Source organism: Scyliorhinus torazame, chromosome 3 (assembly GCF_047496885.1).
Source record: "Scyliorhinus torazame isolate Kashiwa2021f chromosome 3, sScyTor2.1, whole genome shotgun sequence".
NCBI classification, from domain to species: Eukaryota; Metazoa; Chordata; class Chondrichthyes; order Carcharhiniformes; family Scyliorhinidae; genus Scyliorhinus; species Scyliorhinus torazame.
Genome location: NC_092709.1, coordinates 108,427,943 through 108,449,739, shown reverse-complemented (window position 1 = coordinate 108,449,739; position 21,797 = coordinate 108,427,943). Strand labels below are relative to the sequence as shown.

Below are 21,797 nucleotides of genomic sequence, written 5' to 3'. Positions count from 1 at the left end.
GGTGGTGGAAGCAGGGACGATAGTGATATTTAAGGGGCTTCTTGACAAATACATGAATAGGATGGGAATAGAGGGATAAGGTCCCAGGAAGTGTAGAAGATTTTAGTTTAGTCAGGCAGCATGGTTGACACAGGCTTGGAGGGCCGAAGGGCCTGTTCCTGCGCTGTACATTTCTTTGTTCTTTATACCTCCTTGGAGGTCCGAATGGATATGATCAGAAAAAGAAGGGAAATAATGTTCCGCAGCACTCACTGGCACATCTACAAGGTGAATATGTAGTAGGGGTGAAAAGAAATGCCTGAGGGAATCAGTATAGCAGCATCACTACCAGAATTTGAGTTCAGTTTTGGAAGAGGTTAAATTACCTCCCAAGGAAAGCAAGATTCAATACAATCATCTCTCCATGAATCTCAACACTTGTTGACACATCTCTCTCCCATGTCTCATCTCTCAATAAAGCCCCCCTTCACATCATTCAGCTTCCAATCACGATAGCACTTATTCTCATTTAAAAAAAAAAAATTCCAAGTAAGGGGCAATTTAGCATGGCCAATCCACCTACCCTGCACATCTTTCGGTTTGGGGCGGTGTGACCCATGTAGACACTGGGAGAACATGCAAACTTCACACGGACAGTGATCCGGGATCTGGATCGAACCCAGGTCCTCGGTACCGTGAGGCAGCAGTGCTAACCACTGCGCCACCATGCCGCACATCTTATTCTCATTTTAATTCCTTTGCTCTCTTCATGCCACACACCAATAATATTTTCTTCTCTAATTCTTGTACAAACAGAACCAGCAACTCTTTCTAGTATTCCTTCCTCACATCACTTTAAAAATGTATTCAAGGGATGTGAGTTTCTCTGGCTAGGTCAGCATTCATTGGCTATCATTCTACACAAATAGCCTTGTATTCATCACCTCCCCATTTGTTATATATATTGCTCCTCCTCCAGCTCACAGCATATGTACGCATAAACCTTATTTCCATTTAACTTTTCAACAACCCTTATTGCAGGGCAAAATAGCACATGATGCCAGAGAGAAGGTCGAAGTCAGGAAAGGAGTAGCTGGTGCTAGGGTTCCTAACAAGAACTCAACTATTTTCACAAGGACCAACTACTTGCAATTTGTAAAGCTGTGAGGAATTGTTACTGCACCACATAAATGATACCACTGACCAATAGGTATCTTTTATGTTAAGGCAAACTTTAATTTAATCATAAAATTAAGCGCATTAGCAACAAAGAAATAACTTTATAGTTAACAGTTACAACAGTTCTTAAGTAAAAGAAGAAACCTTAACTTACTTTCTAAACCAGCCAGTATATTCCAATTAAGCAAACTAATGTATATTAAATACCACACATGAATAAAGTTAACAACCAGAGTTTTACTTGCTTTTCTCTGCAGAATCTTTGTAGAGAGAACCTTTCAGGACCAAACTGAAACACCTCTTGTTCATATCAGAGTTCTAGGACCTATTAACTTTTCAGACAGACCTGGCTCCTCCCATTAACTACATCATCTGTACCCAAAGCACAAGGCCTTCTTTTGTCTCTTCTTACAAGGTGTCCCTTGACTTATTTAGCCAGGACAAACACAATACCCCTCAAAAATTATCTACACCGAAGGGTCTTCAAACCTAAATAATATTCCATTAGTTAGCTTTCTGTAAACAAGTTAATGGTTCTCACGATGTATTAGTAGGAGTGGTATCAGCAAAGAAAATGCTGAAATGCAGGTACCAGAGAGGAGCAGCAGATCTTGGTGGCAGGAACATCCAAGGAGCGCATTCCTCACCGAGGGGTGAGATCCTCCTCTAGCTATTCTAAACATGATGGAAATGAGGGCTTCAGGGGCAGATCCATGAAAAGAAAATTGCTTGCCTGTCCAGATATCTGAACAGTCCTTTAGCAACTGAGCACCCTTTTTCAGGACCATATTGCTCACTTCCATAGTAACAGGAATGGATAGAAAAGATGTGTTAAACATTGTCTGCTTCACTTACCTGGCCAGCTTGTGGGGATCCAACAAATGCAATTGATTTAAAAAAAGAAAGTTGACACCTGTCACTATCGGGGCATGGAATGTGTGCATTCTCGAACACAATGCAGTACTACTCTTGTCAGCAAAGATCAGGTTAGGTACAATGTTCAGATTATTGCCCCAACATGACTCATCTACTTGAAAAGGGTCAGCTCGAGACTTCTGCTCCTATGTCTTATAGAAGAATGGGGATGATAAAATATCAGCCAAGACTGAATGATGGAGCAGACTCGATGGGCCGAGTGGCCTAATTCTGCTCCTATGTCTTATGGTCTATGGTCTTATGGCAGCATGAAGTATTGACCACATCTCTTGTAGCTCCCATGCAGGTTCCGACATTTTAGGCGTATCTGCCCGATGGAAAGAATTTAAATAAAAAGTGGACTTTCCTGGCAGTGAAATTGACCACAAAGAGTGTTCTGTCAAAATTGACATCGAAGAGGGGCAGAGGAGTGAAATTACAATGTTGAGCCCAAGAAAACAAGGCATCAAAGATGGCAGAAGAAGCGACCATGCCTATCAACCTCAACATGATGACATGGGTGGTAGCCAGTGAATGAAAGAAGTTTGGTGAGAAATAGATGAATGCTTCAAGAAATATAATCAGGAGTTGAAGGCTTCATTTAAAGCCACAGTGGAGGAAGCTTTGGGCCCAGTAAGGGAGCAACTGAGCAAAACAATTAAAGTGGTAGGCATGCAGGTGGAGAAATATAAAAATGTGGGGAAGGCGTTATCCCAGCACGAAGACAGACTTGCATCCTTGGAGGCTAAAATGGTGATCATAGAAGATAGGAACAAGGGCTTTAAGGCGAAGCTGGATGATTTAGAAAATAGGTCCAGGTGTATGAATCTGAGGCTGGTGGGTCTTCCCGAGGGAGTTGAGGGCGCAAGGCCAACCCAATACTTTGCTGTGAAGTTTACCCAATTCATGAGTGGTGATGAGCTATTTGCTGCACCAGAACTCGACTGGGCACACAGGACATTGAGGCAGAAACTGCAACTGAATGGGCCACCTCAAGCAATGATCATTTGGTTTCATCGTTTTCAGAGAAAGGAACGGGTCCTGGAATAGGCTATGAAAGTCTGGAACATCAACCTTGACGGAAACATGGTAGGATTTATTAGGACATTGGAACGGATCTGGCAAAACTACGGGCGGCCTTCAATCCGGTGGAGATGGTCCAGTTTAATCGAAGAGTTCGATTTAGGGTTGTGTACCCAGCGAAATTAAGGGTCACGTTTTACTCAAAAGATTTCTATTTTGAAACTCCTGAGCAGGCGGAGGGCTTCATCAAAGATAGTGGTCTAGACATGGCTTGAGGGATGCGGGTGGGGGGGTTTGATTGGGATGTTAATATTTTACTGTTTTTATTGTTCATGCTCATTTTGTTAAGGTGTTGAGTAGGGTTAATGATGGAGGTATTGGATGGGGGCCATTTTGGTAGATCGAATCAGGACAGGACCTACTCAGTTAATGGTATGGAATTGGGGAGAGTCATAGAACAAAGAGATCTAGGAGTACATGCTCATAGCTCCTTGAAAGTAGAGTCACAGGTGTACAAGGTGGTGAATAAGGCATTCAGCATGCTTGGTTTCATTGGGCAGAACAGTGAAAACAGGAGTTGGGACGTCTTGCAAGGTGAAGAAATCGGAGTACTCGGCAGTGATCGTTTCTGACCATATCCCACATTGGATGAGTTGGGGTAGATAAAGGGCGTTGAAAGGAGTGGCAGCTGGATGTTGGTCTGCTAGCAGACATTGGGTTCTGTGCAAGGATCTCAGGGGCTATCCAGGATTAGATTTTGAATATTGACAATGGACTTATTAGCCCCTCTATTGTTCGGGATGTTTAGGGACTCCTTGGAGAACGGCGCTTTGCCACAGACGCTGAGGCAGGCTTCGATTTCCCCTGCTCTTAAAAAAAGACACGGAATCCTAGACTGTGGGTCGTATCATCCAATCTCCCAATTAAATATGGACGCAAAGCTGTTAGCTCAGGTGTTGGCATGAAGAGTGAAACCTTGTCTGCCAGAAGTGGTGGGGAAAGACCAAACTGGTTTTGTTAAGGGTTGGAGATGACAGTGAATGTTAGATGACAGTTAAATGTGGTGCTTGCTCCGGGGGAGGGTCGGGTCCCGGTGATCATAATTTTTCTCGATGCAGAGAATGTGTTTGACCGGGTAGAGTGGTATTATTGAAGTTGTACAAGACATGAGTAAGACCACACTTGGAATACTGTGTACAGTTCTGGTCACCGTATTATCGAAAGGATATTATTAAATTAGAAAGAGTGCAGAAATGATTTACTGGGATGCTACCCGGACTTGATGGTTTGAGTTATAAGGAGAGGCTGGATAGACTGGGACTTTTTTCCCTGGAGCGTATTGAGGCACGATCAATTGAACAAAGACTAGAGTTGGATACAACTGAGGCTTTATTGCTCGAAGATGTGTGGCCTCCCACAGCAGCTGGCGAAATGGCTGCTGAATGGAGGACACGCATATTTATACTCCGCCTACTGGGCGGAGCCAGCAGGCAGGGACGACCGTCGAACCTGTAGTACATGTCCTACCTTCCATCACCTAATACAGGTGCAACAGTGGTTTACCACATTCACCCCCTGTTAAAATTGAGTCCGGCGGGGGTGGTGGAGAACTATATACAGCAATGAATTTATATTTACAGTGTTTGATCAGAAAAAAAATGTTTTTTGAAGTCCGGTGCCAGTTAGAAATTTAACCGATCTGGTGCCTTGATGTTCCACTGGGAGCAACGTAGTGGTGGCGGTGATGTCGATGCTGGCCTGATGTTCGGTGACTCCGGTAGCATGCCAAAATCCTCTTCATCCTCGGGCGTGGGCAGGGGAAGGACGGATGGTCCTGGTGGGGTTAATGCTGGGAGCGCTGGGGGAGGGGAGGGGGTGGTGCTGGGCCGGAGAGGTGTGTGTGTGTGTGGAACCTGCTGGTGCCAGGTCCCTGAGGGAGACAGTATCTTGGCGGCCGTCGGGGTACGCCATGTAGGCATACTGGGGGTTGGCATGGAGCAATTGCACACTTTCCACCAACGGGTCTGACTTGTGGAGGCGGAAGTGCCTACGGAGCAGGACTGGTACTGGAGCTGCGAGCCAAGTCGGGAGCGACACCCCGGATGTGGAGTTCCTGGAGAAGGCAAAAAGACGTTCATGGGGTGTGTTGTTGGTAGCGGTGCACAGCAGTGACCGAATGGAGTGGAGTGCATCAGGGAGGACCTCCTGCCAGCAAGGCTGGGAGGTTCCTGGACCATAAGGCCAGTTGGACGGCCCTCCATACCGTCCCATTCTCCCCCTCTACATGCCCGTTTCCCCGGGGGTTATAGCTGGTCGTCCTGCTGGAGGCGATAGCCCTGCTGAGCAGGAACTGACGCAACTCATCGTTCATGAATGAGGATCCCCTGTCACTGTGGATATAGACGGCGAAACTGAACAGAGCGAAGATAGTGTTTAAGGCTTTGATGACGGTGGCAGACGTCATGTCGGGGCATGGGATGGCGAAGGGGAACCTGGAGTACTCATCGACCACACTGAGAATATACGTGTTTCGGTCGGTGGAGGGGAGGGGCCCTTTGAAATCCATGCTGAGGCGCTCAAAGGGGCGGGAGGCCTTCAGCAGGCGCACACAGTCTGGCCGGTAGAAGTGCGGCTTGCACTCCGCACAGACCCGGCAGTCCCTGGTGATTGTCCGTACTTCCTCGACGGAGTAGGGCCTTTATGAAATGGTGCAATCGTGTGACTCTCGGGTGACAAAGGCTGTCGTGCAGGGTCCGGAGTCGGTCTACCTGTGCACTGGCACATGTACCTCGGGTTAGGGCGTCTGGGGGCTCGTTGAGTTTGCCGGGGCGATACAAAATCTCATAATTATAGGTGGAGAGCTCGATCCTCCACCGCAAGATTTTATCGTTTTTGATCTTGCCCCGCTTGTGTTATTGAACATGAAGGCTACTGACCATTGGTCAGTGAGGAGAGTGAATCTCCTGTCGGCCAGGTATTGCCTCCAATGCCGCACAGCTTCAACGATAGCTTGGGCCTCTTTTTCGACAGATGAGTGCCGAATTTCTGAGGCATGAATGGTGCGGGAGAAGAATGCGACGGGTCTGCCTGCCTGATTGAGGGTGGCGCTAGGGCAACGTCCGATGCGTCGCTCTCTACTTGAAAGGGCAGTGTCTCGTCTACTGTGTGCATCTCGGCCTTGGCGATATCAGCTCTGATACGGGCGAAGGCCTGCTGTGCCTCGGCCGTCAGGGGAAAATGGGCGGACTGAATGAGTGGGCGGGCCTTGTCCGCATAGTTTGGGACCCACTGGGCGTATTCCGAGAAGAACCCCAGGCAGCGTTTGTGGGCCTTGGGGCAGTGGGGGAGGGGAAGCTCCATGAGGGGGCGCATGCGGTCGGGATTGGGCCCCAGAACTCCGTTCTGGACCACATAGCCGAGTATGGCTAAGCGGTTTGTGCTAAACACGCACTTCTCCTTGTTGTAGGTGAGGTTGAGGAGAGTGGCGGTGTGGAGAAATTTGGCACGGTTGGCCTCATGGTCCTGCTGGTCATGGCCGCAGATGGTAATGTTGTCTAGGTACGGGAAGGTGGCCCACAAACCGTACCGGTCGACAATTCGGTCCTCTCCCTTTGGAAGACCGAGACCCCGTTAGTAATGCCGAAAGGAACCCTGAGGAAGTGATAGAGACAACCGCCTGCCTCGAAAGCGGTATATGGACGTTCTGATTTACGAATGGGGAGCTGGTTGTAGGCGGATTTGAGGTCTACCGTTGAGAAGACCCAGTACTGTGCAATCTGATTGACCATATCAGATATGCGTGGGAGGGAGTACACGTCGAGCTGCATGTACAGATTGATACTGTACTGGCTGTAGTCCACGACCATTCGGTGTTTCTCTCCAGTTTTAACGACTATCACTTGGGCTCTCCAGGGGCTGTTGCTGGCCTTGATAATGTCCTCCCGAAGCAGCCGCTGGACCTCGGACCTGATGAAGGTCCTGTCCTGGGTGCTGTACCGTCTGCTCCTGGTGGCGACGGGTTTGCAATCCGGGGTTAGATTGGCGAAGAGGGAAGGCGGATCGACCTTTAGGGTTGCGAGGCCGCACACAGTGAGGGGCGGTAGGGGCCTGCCGAATTTGAAGGTTAGGCTCTGGAGGTTACACTGGAAGTCCAGGCCGAGTCGTAGGGCAGCGCAAAGGTTAGGGAGGACGTAGAGGCGGAAGCCGCTGAATTCTATGCCCTGGACCGTGAGTGTGACCGTGCAGAACCCCCGGATCGTGACGGAATGGGATCCGGAGGCCAGGGAAATTCTTTAGTTGGCGGGGTGTGCCGCGAGGGAGCAGCACCTTACCGTATCCAGGTGTATGAAGCTTTTGGTGCTCCCCGAGTCCAGCAGGCAAGAGGTAACGTGGCCGTTGATTTTCACACTGGTCGATGCGGTGGCCAGGTTGTGCGGGCGAGACTGGTCGATCGTCACTGAGGCGAGTCGTGGTCGGTTATTGCTGACGTCGGATGATGGGGAGCCTGGGAGGCCCAGGTCCTGGAATGCTGTCGGTGTCCATGTCCCGTGGGGGAGACAAGATGGTGGCTGAAGATCCTGCGGGGAACAAAATGGCGGCGCCCATGGGCCGCACGTTGCGGAGGTTGGACAAGAGGGTGGCGCCCATGGGCCGCACATGGACTGAGGGGGAGAAGATGGCGGCGCCCACTGGCCGCGCGTGGCCCCGGGAGTTGGAGATGGCGCGCCCACTGGCCGTGCGTGGCCCCAGGAGGTGAAGATGGCGGCGCCCATTGTGTGTAGGCTAGGGGGGTGGGAGCGATAGCGGCGACTACGCGGGCCTGGCACATCGCGGCGAAGTGCCCCTTTTTACTGCAAGCCTTGCAAAAGGCAGCGCGGGCTGGGCAGCGTTGGCGAGGGTGCTTCTGCTGGCCGCAGAAGTAACATCGGGCACCCCGGGGGTGTGCGGGCTGGCGTGTGGCGCAGGTGTACTGGCTGGGTAAGGCCGCGCGGCTGGTGGGGTAGGCCTGAATGTTACGTGAGACAACAGTCATGGAGAGCGCTAGCTTCTTTGTTTCAGCTAGGTCGAGCGTGGCCCCTTCTAACAGTCTTTGGCGTACGAGGTCCGACCCAATCCAGTTAACAACGCGTCCCGCATAAGAACGTTGGAATGTTCGGTGGCCGTAACGGCCTGACAGTCACAGTCCCGGACGAGTGGGATTAGGGCCCGCCAGAAGTCTTCTATGGACTCACCAGGGAGTTGAAAGCGAGTGGCGAGTACGTGCCTGGCGAAGAGTATTTTGTTTTCCGTGCGTAGCTTTCTTTGAGAAGCGCCATGGCGTCGGCGTAGTTCGGGGCGTCCTGGATCAGCGGAAACACGTTGTAGCTCAACCTTGAGTACAGGATCTGTATCTTCTGAGCCTCCGGAACAGGGGTGGTCACTGAGTTGATGTACCTCAAAGCAAGCAAGCCAGTGATTAAAGTCCTTTTTGACATCGCCTGATTGCGGATCCAGCTGCAGGCGATCTGGTTTGATTCGGACGTCCATCTTTTAGAAAATCTTAGAGCAATAAATTGAGGCACGATCAATTGAACAAAGACTAGAGTTGGATACAACTGAGGCTTTATTGCTCTAAGATGTGTGGCCTCCCACAGCAGCTGGCAAAATGGCTGCTGAATGGAGGACATGCATATTTATACTCCGCCTACTGGGCGGAACCAGCAGGCAGGGACTACCGGCGAACCTGTAGTCCAGGTCCTACCTTACATCACCTAGTACAGGTGCAACAGTGGTTTACCACACGTGTCATAGAATAGAATTCCTACAGTGCAGTAGGAGGCCATCCGGCCCATCGAGTTTGCACCAACCTTTCGAATGAGCACTCTGCCCATTTACACTCCCCATCCACCCCGCTCTATCCCTGTAACCCAGAACCAAACCTACACATCCCTGGACATTAACAGACAATTTAGCATGGCCAATCCACCTAACCTGCACATCTTTGGACTGTGGGAGGAAACCGGAGCACCCGGAGGAAACCCACGCAGACACGGGGAGAACATACAAGGTGAAAAAATCTGAGTACTCGGCGGTGATCGTTTCTGACCATATCCCACATTGGATGAGTTGGGGGTAGATAAAGGGCGTTGAAAGGAGTGGCAGCTGGATGTTGGTCTGCTAGCAGACATTGGGTTCTGTGCAACGATCTCAGCGGCTATCCAGGATTAGATTTTGAATATTGACAATGGGTGGTCTCTCCTTGTCACTATGGGAAGCATTGAAGGTTGTAATTAGAGGAGAAATTATGGGCGGGATTCTCAAGTTCGTCAGCCACATTTTCCTGCACGGTGCGCCCCCGCCGGCAGCGGGATTCTCCATTCCCGCAGCCTGCCAATGGGGTTTCCCAGTGTGGCCACCCCACGCCATCGGGAAACCTGCGGGTGTGAGTGCGCTGCTGGAAACCAGAGGATCCGACCGACTGAGAATTCCTCAGTGTATCTTTTAAGACCCATGTGGAGCTGGAGGCAAGGAGGGAGCAGGAAAATCTAGTAGACGGTATTATAGAGGTAGATCGTAAGCATTGTTGGCACCCCATCTCAAGAACGATTAACGGAGAGGAGAAAATTGCAAACCCAGGTCAATCTGATCACTACAGATAGGGCGGTACGACAGCTGAGGCGAGCTGAAGGGACGATGTACGAATATGGGAAGGAGGCACGTCGGCTCCTGGCATATCATCTGAAGAAACAAGAGGCTGAGAGGTAGATTGCCCAGATTAAGACACGGGATGTGGCGGCTGGTCTCGGATCAGAAGGTAAATTAAGTATTTAAGACCTTTTACCAAAATTTATACGGGTCAGACCCTCCATGGGATGGGAAAGATATGGTGGAATTCCTGAGTGAGTAGGAGTTTCCCAAGGTGGAGGAGGAGTTACGAGAGGACCTTGAAGCTGGTTTAGCACAGTCGGTTAAACAGCTGGCTTGTAATGCAGAACAATGCCAGCAGCGTGGGTTCAATTCCCGTACTGGCCTCCCCGAACAGGCGATGGAAGGTGGCGACTAGGGGCTTTTCACAGTAACTTCATTGTGACAATAAGCGATTATTATTAAGCTCCGCTGAAGTTGGATGAGATCAAGCAGGCGATGAAACTGATGTAGTCGAGAAAGGCACTGGGATTGACGGGTTCCCGGTGGAATTTTATAAAAATTTCATAGACTTATTAGCCCCTCTATTATTCGGGATGTTTCGGGACTCCTTGGAGAAAGGCGCTTTGCCACAGACGCTGAGGCAGGCTTCGATATCCCCTGCTCTTAAAAAAAGACACGGAACCTAGACTGTGGGTCGTATCATCCAATCTCCCAATTAAATATTAACGCAAAGCTGTTAGCTAATGTGTTGGTATTAAGAGTGAAACCTTGTCTGCCAGAAGTGGTGGGGAAAGACCAAACTGGTTTTGTTAAGGGTTGGAGATGACAGTGAACGTTAGATGTCAGTTAAATGTGGTGCTTGCTCTGGGGGAGGGTCGGTCCCGGTGATCATAATCTCGCTTGAAGCAGAGAATGTGTTCGACCGGGTAGAGTGGTATTATCTGTTTGCTGTTTTAGAAAAATTTGTGCAGGGCTTTGAAGAGTGGTGCAGCTGTTATAAATGACCCTATTTGCCAGTATTTGCACGAACAAAATGATCTCTGACCCTTTTTGTCTTTATCAGGGTACCAGGCAGGGATGTTCGCTGTCATCTTTGCTGTTTTCACTTGCAATAGAGCCATTAGCCATGGCCCCGAGGTCCTCGAATACATGGGGAAGGGTTAGAGGTGGGGTGGAACATCCCCATTACTATTATATGTGAGGGATCCGGGGTCGTCAATAGATAACAGTATGGGAATTTTGCAGCGTTTTGGGGCCTTTTCTGGTTACAAGAGTGATTTAGAGATTCGGATGAGCTTTGGATTCAGGTGGAAGCAGATCTGTGAGGGGAGCATGGCTAGTGGCGCTGGTATCAGCTCCGTTACCAGTGGTACCAGAGAAACACTCATCTAACTCGGTAGCAGTAGCCATGTTAAAAATCTGGAGGCAACTCCACAACATTTTAACTTGAGGGCAGCCTCTAGGCTGACCCCTATCTGTGCAAATCAGTTATTCAAACCTGCTAGGTTGGATGTGAAATCAGGGAATGGAAGGATAAAGGTTTAGAGAAAGTGAGAGACTTATTTTTAGAAGGTCGGTTTGCTAGCTTAGGGGAACTGAAAGTAAAATATGGGCTCACAGATGCTGATGGGTTCAGGTATCTCCAGGTGTTCAGCTGGGTCAAAAAATACTTTTCAGATTTTCTGATGAAGCAGCCTTCTACCTTGCTCGAGAGGATCTTATCTTGCTCTGGTTCGGAAGTGGCCAGCACGTTGGATATACACCAGCAGGTGATGGGGGAGGAGACGGGCTCTGTTGAGGATGTGAAGGCAACGAGGACGGAGGAGTTGGGTCTGCTTTTGGAGGAAGAGGTTTGGAGTGAGGCGCTGAGGAGGGTGAACTCGGCCTCATCCTGTGTGAGGCTGAGTCTCATCCAGCCGAAAGTGGTGTTCCAAGCACACCTTTATGAAGGCTAGAATGAGTCAATATTTTGAAAGAGTGGGTGATAGATGCGATCGGTGTCTGGGAGGCCCAGTACATCATGCTGGGAGGCCCAGCGCACATGTCCTGGTCATGCTCAAAGCTGGCGGACATCTGGAGGTCCTTTTTTAAGACAATGTCGGCAACCCTGAACATTGGGTTGGAGCCTTGCCCATTCCTCCAATTTTTGCGGTTTTTGTTGTGCCGGAACTCCGGAAGGGGGTGGGGGAAGATGTCCTGGCCTTTGTCTCACTGGTGGCAAGGAGGCGAATCCTCATGTGCTGGAAGTCGATTACACCACCAAGCGCCTCGGCGTGGCTGGGTGACTTGATGAAGTTTTTACATCTTGAGAAGGTTAAGTTTATCAGGAGAACGTCAGTGGAAGGGTTTTACAGTAGATGGTGGCCGTTTATATTGTACTTTAAAGAGCTGGTCACTGTCCGCTGTTAGGAAGGACAAGAGCAGGGTGGGTGGGGGGTCTTAGTAGCTATATTTTATTGTTGTAAGGTAAGAGGGGGTGGGGGAGGGGACTCTCACTGTTTAATTGATATTGTGCTTTTGTATTAAAATTGTTTTTAAAAATTCATTAAAATATTTCCAAAATAAAAGGGCCAGCTCAAAAAAATCAGTGTAGGTGACATATGTGTTTGAAGTGGCCGTGGAAAAGCATGGCTCAAAGTTGGTGTTGCTTTTGCTGTCATGAACTGTGGTAGTCACCACTAGTAGTATATTACATGTATTACGGTACTGCCCATATAGTAGAGGTACATGGGTAAATCCGTGCCTGCTGGCTCCACCCAGTAGGCGGCGTATAAATGTGTGCGCTCGCCGGTGCTGCAGCCATTCTGGTTCCAGCTACAGAAGGCATCACTACTTGCTCAATACAGCCTCGATTATTCCACTACTCTCGTCTTTGTGGTAATTGATAGTGCATCATGAACCATCTCACCAGTAAGTTGACTTGCTTTCCCTAAGGTGGTAATGATCATCTGATAGTGCTGGCAGGAGGGGAACATCCCAGCCACATTATCTTATACACATCTTCTGCCAATCTTCTCACATAAGCAGTGCTGGTTGTATATTCTTTGGAGAAATACTATTTTTAGTATGGGGGCCGGTTTAGTTTATTTGGCTGGATGGCTGGTTTGTGATGCGGAATGAATCCAACAGCGTGGGTTCACTTCATGTACCAGCTGAGGCTATTTCTCAACCTTGCCTCTCACCTGAAGTGTGGCGATCCTCAGGTTAAATCACCACCAGTCAGCTCTCCCCCTCAACGGGGAAAGCAGCGTATGGTCATCTGAGACCATGGCGACTTTACTATTTAGTCGAGTACATCTCTTCAATTGCTTCCCAACTGTTTGTTCCATCATTTCTTACTCCTCTTCCTCAATAATGGTGTACAAAGGTTTGCACATTTGAAATGCCATACCTGCACCAAGAATGCCTCTCCACAGTTAGGAAAGGAGTGGGGGTGGAGGAAAGTGGTGTGGGTAAAAATCTGCTAGTGTTCTGACCCTGCCAGAAGCAAGTCTGGGACATAGAGTCATAGAGTTTTACAGCCCTCGGCACATTGGGTCCGTGCCGGTAATTCAGCACCTTTCTCCTCTAATCCCATTTCCTAGCACTTGGTCCATAGCCTTGTATGCTATGGCCTTTCAAGTGCTCATCTAAATGCTTCTTAAATGTTGTGAGGGTTCCCACCTTTACCACTGTTTCAAGCAAAGTTCCAGATTCCCACCAACCTCTGGGTGAAAAAGGATTTCCTTAAATCCCCTCTAAATCTCCTGCCACTTACCTTAAATCTATGCCCAGTGGATATTGACCCCTCTAGTAAGCGGAAGGTTTGTTCCTATCTCCCTATCCATGTCCCTCATAATTTTGTACACCTCAATCCGGTCACCCCTCAGTCTTCTCTGCTCTAAAGAAAATAACCAGCCAGAAGGTACCGCATTTTAGCCACATTCATCCCTCTAAACATTTGTTTTGTCTTTGGTGGCCAGACATAAATTTCCCAAATAAAAGCAAAATACTGCGCGTGATAGAAATCTGAAATAAGCACAGAAAATGCTGGGTGAACTCAGCAGATCTGGCGGCACCTGAAGAGAGAGAAACAGAGTCAACACCTCAAGTCCATAGGACTTGAATGGAAAAAGAAAACCTACACAAAACAGCGCTTCCCAGCAGCAGAGATGCTGCTGAAACTATCCAGAGACTTTCGGCTGAAAAGCTTGTCATTTCCACTAGTCTAAACTAATCTTTGCAACAGTTGCAATTCTCAGTCTAAGCTACCAAATGCTTTCAAATGTAAAAGCAGGAACCCGAGTCTCAATGCCGCTTCCCGCTGTCATCATTTTGTTTTGCCCAATCATTTTTTCCAATTAAGGGGCAATTTAGTGTGGCCAATCCACCTACACTGCACATCTTTGGGTTGTGGGGGTGAAACCCACGCAAACACCGGGAGAATGTGCAAACTCCACATGGACAGTGACCCAGAGCCGGGATCAAACCTGGGACCTCAGCGCCGTGGGGCAGCAGTGCTATCCACTGTGCCGCCCTTGCTGTTATCATTTTGATCCATGGATGTTTGTTTAATGGACATATATCTTTCAAGTCAAGCAGCAGAAATGAGAAATTCAAAAGTTACAAAAGAGAACACTCTGTTAGCTTTGTACAGCAGAACTCAGACTTTTCGGTGCCCAAGAGATCAGTGGAGCTCAGTCGATTGATTGGTTGGTGGCCAAGAAATAGCAAAAAGGCCGTATTTTGCCCTGTAATGGGTAGTGATTGGGTCCTGCTCAAGTGGGATGGTCTTCAGAAAGCCAGGGAAAACACAGTTGGAGTCCCAGACAAGAGGAAAGGACCTGCTCCCGCTTTCTCTCTCATTATTATTTTTCCATCCCTCTCCTCTCTTCTATCTTTTTATCCTATGTGTGTCTGTATGTGTATAGAGGGTGGGAGTTTAAGTGGAGGGGATTATGAATTGGATAATAGTTAACCTTTTGTATTTGCTGCATATTTAACTTTAGTTATCATTATTAGGGGCTTTTCATAGTAACTTCATTTGAAGCCTACTTGTGACAATAAGCGATTTTCATTTCATTATTAGGAAACATAAGTGTGTGTAAATGTACAAAGCTGTGACTGTAGTTATTGGGCAGCTGAGGGCCAAAGACTTTGGGTATTTTTCAATATGTTGAGACTCCTGGTCAAGTGGGGCTGGAATTGACCATGCACTAGTCCAGGGGGTTGTCACAATATGTAAATGATGATTCTTAGGATTGAGTGAGCAGACTGTAGGAAGAAAAATGCAAGGGACAGCGTTATGGTGGGGAGCTGGTGGAAACCTCTGCCAAATTCTCCTGTCACAAAAAATTTATTTGACACATTGCTCCACTGAAAATATGCTGAAACATAATGGAAACTTAGCCCTATTACATTTAAATTTGATTGCTACTCCATACCACTCAACACACATCTTCACTGCTGAAATTTAAAAACATTGTTGAAGATATCTTAAAAGCCAGGTTTCATTAATTAAAATGCATATACTTACATATTAATGTCAGTTTTGGAAAGTTTCAAATGTTCACCCAACGAGTCTAAGCGCTTTGCTTCTGCTAATCGATCCTTCTTTGATGGTATCCTATCAACAAAGAATTCATATTAGACATGTAGAAAAAAAATAACTTGTATTTTTGTTTTAACTAAACATTGATGATTGCAGTGTAAATGTACCACAGTAATGTCACCAGGATATTTATTCCATACTTATTTGGTTAAAAATAACTAATCCATGGCTTTGATTGATAACTGTCCTATGAAATATCTTGTAATGTTTTATTACATTAAAGGTACTATACAAATGCAATTGTTGCACTTTTGCATGCAGTTAACACAGGTATAAAAACAGCAAAAACAAATCAATGTAGAATTATACTTCCACTCTTTAATAATTATTGTTCAACTGTATAGTGTCAAAAATATTAATCTATAAGCACAAGGTGAAGCAATTAATGTTAAAAGGTGATGAATTTTTTGTGGCTGCAATATAATTTGTTTCAATCCTCCTAAACAATCAGTTTTACAGGTCAGTATGAAAATGCAATTGGAGCAATTTTCCTCAGCCAAGGATGTCAAGGACAAAAATGATCCTGAATTATGCAAAATTGGCATAGTGTTCTATGCCTCTGGCATCCATTCCTACATTTATTAGCTTTGTTGATAACAAATTCATGGACACCTTACATAATCGCATCCCAAACCCATCTCTTTTTGCTCAAGAACATCCTTTACCTATTATGTTTTACCTTATATATATATATATGTATATATACTTTCTGTTGCCTTTTCTTTTACTCTCTTTTCTGTGGCTCTGTTCCAATTATGGCAATCAGTGAGTTTGTCCTTCTTTCTATGTTATCTATGTCTTAATGCTTAGAGTCGCCAGGTATCGAATGATACCACCACAAGTTTCAACTGGCTATCGATCAAAGAGCCAAACACCAGTTCGTTAGTTCAAGGTCAAGGGTACTTTATTTACACACAATTAGTCATGCAACATAAACACTACTAGTTAACTACACCCATCAGCTAAGACAACCTGTACTTAACTTCGGGCACCCGGCTTAGGTCAGAAAACAGTGGCCGCTGTTCAATTCTGGTTCTCTCCGGTTCGAAGGAGTAACTGCAGCTCAGCTGGGCTCATCCGTCTGGTAGCGGGTGTTGAACTTGGACTCGCTTCTGTTGTTGCTGCAATTGGCGATGGCCGTGACCAGGGTACCAAGGCCAAGAGGGCGCGAACAGAGAGCGAACATATGGCGAACTCTTCTTCTTATACTCGGGGGAGTTTTCATGCTCTTTTGGGTGGTCCTTCGATTTGGGCCTTACTAATTCGGTGGTCCCTGATCACTCCGTTCGATTCCTTAGCCAATAAGTGGGCGGGGTTCTGGATGGCTGGGCGTGTCCCAAACGGTCACTGACCCCGTTGTTTGCGTTTCCCTTGAACAGGGAGTGGCGCCGAAATGTTTGGGACTGTCCCGGTTGCTTGAGTACCAGTCCTTTCTTTTGGGGAAGGTGGGCCATCAAATGCTAATCGGCCCCATTAAGATGCTAATTGGGCGGAGTTTCGATACCGTCTGGATTTCTTGCTTACTAATCTGCATTTCAGGCTCTGAGCCTGCCTTAGTCTTGGCTTGTCCATTTTACCCGCCAGGCTTTGCGAGTTTCTCTGTACCTAGTTGGAAGTGGCCACCCCAGATGGCTACACGTCATTAAAGTTCATCTCCCATGTCTCGTGTACCTGGTTAAATGGTGAATATTTCTTTAAATACCGTTCCCTAGAAACATTGTTTAGTATCACCATAGGAATTATACAATATAACAAGAAATACTGGTATCTAAAGTTGACATTCCCCCGAAGAATGAATGGGAAATAGTCATCGTGCTGAAGACATGTGACAGGGGAGAGGTCATTTTAACTCCTTGCAGGCGTTGCCCCACTTTTTACCAAGCCTGAAATGTAGTCGGCTCAGCTGTCACCCATCTGGAGAAGCAGCGATTGTCAGGGAGCTGCTGCTCAGGAATCATATCTCCACCAATACCATTTTAGGTGGCTGGCAGAGGGATGGACAGTGGCCGCTTGGGTGACCAGGATCAGGCATGTGCTGGCTGGTGGATGACACGTAGCGAATTAGCACATCGCTCAATGGTGGGTGTCCAGCCCGCGTCCAAAGCCACCTGTGACCTCAAAACGGTCAAGCTCAACTCAGATGCACACTCGAGGATGCCCAGGTGTGCGGTGGACTATTGCCTGCGCGCATACCACTCGGGTGGAATTTCACATTGGCTCCAAGCCCTAAACATTCCATTGGGAGCTGCTGTACCACAACTGAGCCGCCTCACGGAAATACCCTCCATGCCTTTTCACACTGCACAGTAGGGTTTCCTGTACTGGCTGCTGCTGTACACCCTTCATTTCTTTGCGTTCGCTTGGTGCCAGGACATGCCTTGGCACGCCTCATTGCCATTTGGTAGCGGAGGTCCCCAGTGGAGGACCCTCTATGGAGGAGTACTCCCCCCTTAACATCGGGGACCTGGGGTGGAGGTGTTGCACACAGCAGTCCCATACAACAGTAGGTTCCATCGATTCATGGACTCCCAATATGCCTGCCCTTTTAACGGCCTTGTGGAGTTTGTGGACCATGTGTATATAGGTTGCTTTATACTGCAATCCCTTTTCAGTTATTTAAAAATCTATTGTTACAACTTTGCTTGCACTTCAGCCTGATGCTCCTGATTTACAGGCATCCAGTGTGGAGGAGGAGGAGGACCTTCACGTAAACCAGCTCTTGGGCCTGGCCAAACCCGTCATCAACAGGCTCAGGCAGCTGACAATCGAGGGGGTCGTCCAATCCAACTGTCCGCCCTTCTATCACAGCTACATTTGCAGCCAAGTGTCCCTAGAGAGGAAGCAGGCGGAGTCCACCAGCACCGGTGAGGTCTTCCGTGCCCAGTGGGCACTGTGAAGACACTGCCTTATCGATCCTCTTATTCATGTTTTGGTTTAATGTTTTAAGTTTCATTTGTGATTTGCTATTTTGGTTCGGGAAGTTTCTCTGCAAGTGGCTACCCCTTTAATTTGTCCCTCAGCTTATTTGATTTAGTTTAATTAGTTATTTGATTTAGGAAAAATACATTTCCCGTGGCAGGCTTGGGAGAGCTGAATGTTGCCAAGCCTCCAGAGTAATCTTAACTGGCATCATAAAGCATCGCTCGCAGTCACCAGCTCCCCAGAGTTGCAGGTCATATGCGCTTTGCACTTTTTACACCCAACCACCCACGTGCTCAGCCCAGATAACCAGTCTTCCCAATGCAGTAGAAGGGCCCCTCGTCGCCGCTCAGGCTCTATAGCTGTTGATTGCAGCCTGAGGATGGCCGAGATATGTTGGTGACATCGTTCCCCTCTCATCTCCCCTTGTGTTCTTCTCCCCTCATGGGTGCAAAGTATAACCTTCTGTCAAAGTCCTCCCAATGGTGGCCTGTCTAATAATGGTTCCCAGCCCCACCTAGGAACATCATCTTCGACCCCTGGGCTGACCACCCAGGATCACCATTCCCTCTCAGGACTCAAGCGCAAGCAAAGGTGCCCCTCTCTGGGGGAGGCCACACTCAAGCACTCTTCCCTCCCCAGATGCTACACTCTTGCCCGCACCACATCATTCTTGCCCCCATAGAGATGCCACACACTTGCCCTCTCAGACACCACATGGTTTCTCCCCAATGCCACACTCTTGCCTGTGTTATGGGCCAGAGCTTAGATACAAAGTTCATTATGAAGCTCACCTGACCTATAACTTTTATGTTGAATTTGGCTAGGATGAGCACAAGAGCCTTCACTTCAGGTGTGATTCATCAGACTTCCTAGGCGCTTTTATCAAAACAAAGTTTATTATAAGAATGTAATTAACATATATATATTATATATAACAGTTATCAAGAATTTGTTATCAATTACAACATGAAAAACCACACATCAGCTACAGTAATCTATATATATATAACTCTTAATGAATCCACCTTAGCAGCTGTTCCAATTCAATACAAAATCCCAATAAACAAAAAATCCTTCCGGGGCATGGCCCAGACACTGTAATCTCACTTGAATGGGACTGGTCCTTTCCCTGAGATCCAGCCTCCAACCAGCAGATTCAAAACTCCTTCCAGAAATCAACTCTATCTTTAAAGTTACCAAGGCGGTTTGCCACACCCAATGTGCTTTCAGCTCACTCGAACAGCTTTCAAATAAAAACAGAGAAAACAGGGGAACACTGCTTACTTACACCAACAAACCGAGACTGAAACCCAAAAACCTAAACCCCCTCTCACCTGACAGCCACAGCCCAGCTCCACCCACAAATGGCATCACTGAAGCCGTGCTACAAGCCATGTGGTCAAACAAAACCTTTCTTAAAGGGACATTCACATGACACCCACCACACGTCATGCACTTGACCCCAGAGGCCACACTCTTGCCCCTTGAAGCCAGACCCTTACCCCTGATGCCAAATTCTTGTCCCCCCACCCCCCCAACCAGACCCTACACTGAAGGCAAGCACCAGAACCATACCCAACAACCCCCAGATGTGAGACCGAAAGCCAGCAGCAGAACCACGCCCAAACCACCTGCACCCACCCACCCCACCCTCTCCATTACCCTCTCTCCATGGGCCTCCCTGGTAGGTAGTGGTGACTCGGAGTTCATTTATGACCTTCCCTTCGAAGGAGAGGTCGCTAGGTTCATCTTTTTGTGAAGCAATTGTAAACCACGCCATGGTTTCCATATCCAATGTGGGTGGATGTGATGGCAAGGCGACCCTAATGAGATGTTAATGTATTGAAATTTGCGGCCACATCGTAGTTTGCACTTACGGCTAATGCGGGCTCAAACCACCCCCGTGGTCTTTGGTGAGCTTTGGTTTTAGTAAAATTTCAAGTCCAACTCTGAAATTTCATGGGCTGCTGCATATATGTTCCAAGGCTGGTACAGTGCAAATTTCAGTTGTTCCATTCTTACTCTGCCAGTAGACTCTTTAAATCCTTACTGTTTCCACAAACTATAGGTTTCATTGTTCAGGTTCTGGTCCATTGATAATTCTTTTTTGTTTCAGGTGACAGTGGGTGGTAAACTGTGTGTGAGCCCCTGTGAGGTTTCTGGATTCTCCTTCTGCTCTTTGTCCTCAGTGGGTTTTGAAGTTTGATTGCTGGATTCAGTTCAATTTGAATTTGGAAACTAACCATTATGAAGAATCCTTCTGTCATCTTTATCTAATTTTGGTACTAACAAGGAATACTTTAAAAAAAGCAAAGTTTGTATCTAAATTAGAGTCACTAGAATTACTAGCATCTACTCCACTATGTAAAATCAATTTTTCCTTCACAATTCAATCTCTCATTTCACTGTTCTTTTGTGCTTGCAACCTTCTCAAACATTTCAATCTAAAAGGCTCTCTCTCTTTCTTTCTTGATTTTCCTGTTCCTCTTTTCTTGTCTGAAGTCTTAACTCTAGCCTCCATTCTTCTTGACGAATGTTTACTAAAGTAATCTGGTTTGTTTCAGGTTCTTTATCTTCTGCTTGTTCTGACGTGAGCGAAATGCTCAGCTAGCATTTCCATCATCTCAGGCTTTCTTGCCTTTTTCCAGTTTCACCTGGTCAGCTGCAGCTCTTAAGTTTTCAATCGTTAAGTTTGTTAACTTAGACCAAGGTAAAACCTCCGGTTCTATGACAATTTCACATTAAATTCAAATATTATGGGGGCGATTCTCTGAGCCCCGTGCCGGGCCTGAGAATCGCCGCAACTGCGCAACGACGCCGGCGCGCGATTCTCCGAGGTGTGGAAAATCGGCGCCATTTGCGCCGGCGCGTTTGACGCGGCGCTGGCTGTGGGCCGCTGGAATCGGATTGATTGACTGGCTGAAAACAGAGTATTCATAAATGGGTCTTTTTCTGATTGGTAGCATGTGACAAGTGAAGTCCTGCAGGGTCTGTCCTGAGACATCAACTTTTTACAATTTATATTAATGACTTAGAAGACGGGAGCGAAGGCGATGACACAAAGATAGTTCGGAAAGTATATTGCAGAGAGGACATAAGTAGGTTGTAGATGGACATGGAAGGCTGCAGGAATGGGAAAAAAATCGAACATAATAGTATGGATATTACGTTTCAATTATACCGGGCACTGTTGAGACCACAAATTGAATATTGTGTGCAGTTTTTGGTCTCCTTATTTACGGAAAGATGAGCGTCGCTGGCATTTCAGAGGAGGTTTACTAGTTAGTTACTGAGAATGAGCAGGTTATCTTATGAGGAAAGGGTGAATAGGCTGGGCTTGTTTCCACTGGAGTGTAAAAGTGTTAGGGGGTGACTTGTTTGAAATATATAAGATCATGAACAGTCTTGACAAGGTGGACGTGGAAAGAATGTTTCCTCTTGTGGGAGAGTCCAGAAATAAGGGGCTCTGTTTTAAAATTAGGGGCAATCCTTTTAGGAGAGAGATGAGGCGAAACGTTTTCTGACTGTTGTGCAACTTTGGAACTCTGCCTCAGAAGGCAAA

The 21,797-nt window shown here is 47.3% G+C and overlaps 1 protein-coding gene across 5 annotated transcripts in view; it reads right to left on the bottom strand.

Moving 5' to 3' along the window:
• ttc29 (tetratricopeptide repeat domain 29) overlaps positions 1-21,797 on the bottom strand; it is an 830,052-nt gene that overhangs the window by 773,719 nt on the left and 34,536 nt on the right. For 4 of the 5 annotated variants that reach the window (XM_072496097.1, XM_072496099.1, XM_072496098.1 and 1 more), the window contains exon 3: positions 15,239-15,328. In XM_072496097.1, the coding sequence (XP_072352198.1) occupies positions 15,239-15,328 (90 nt within the window). Of the gene's footprint in view, positions 1-15,238; positions 15,329-19,026; positions 19,112-21,797 lie in introns of all 5 variants that reach the window. The other variant, XM_072496100.1, reaches the window with a different exon arrangement.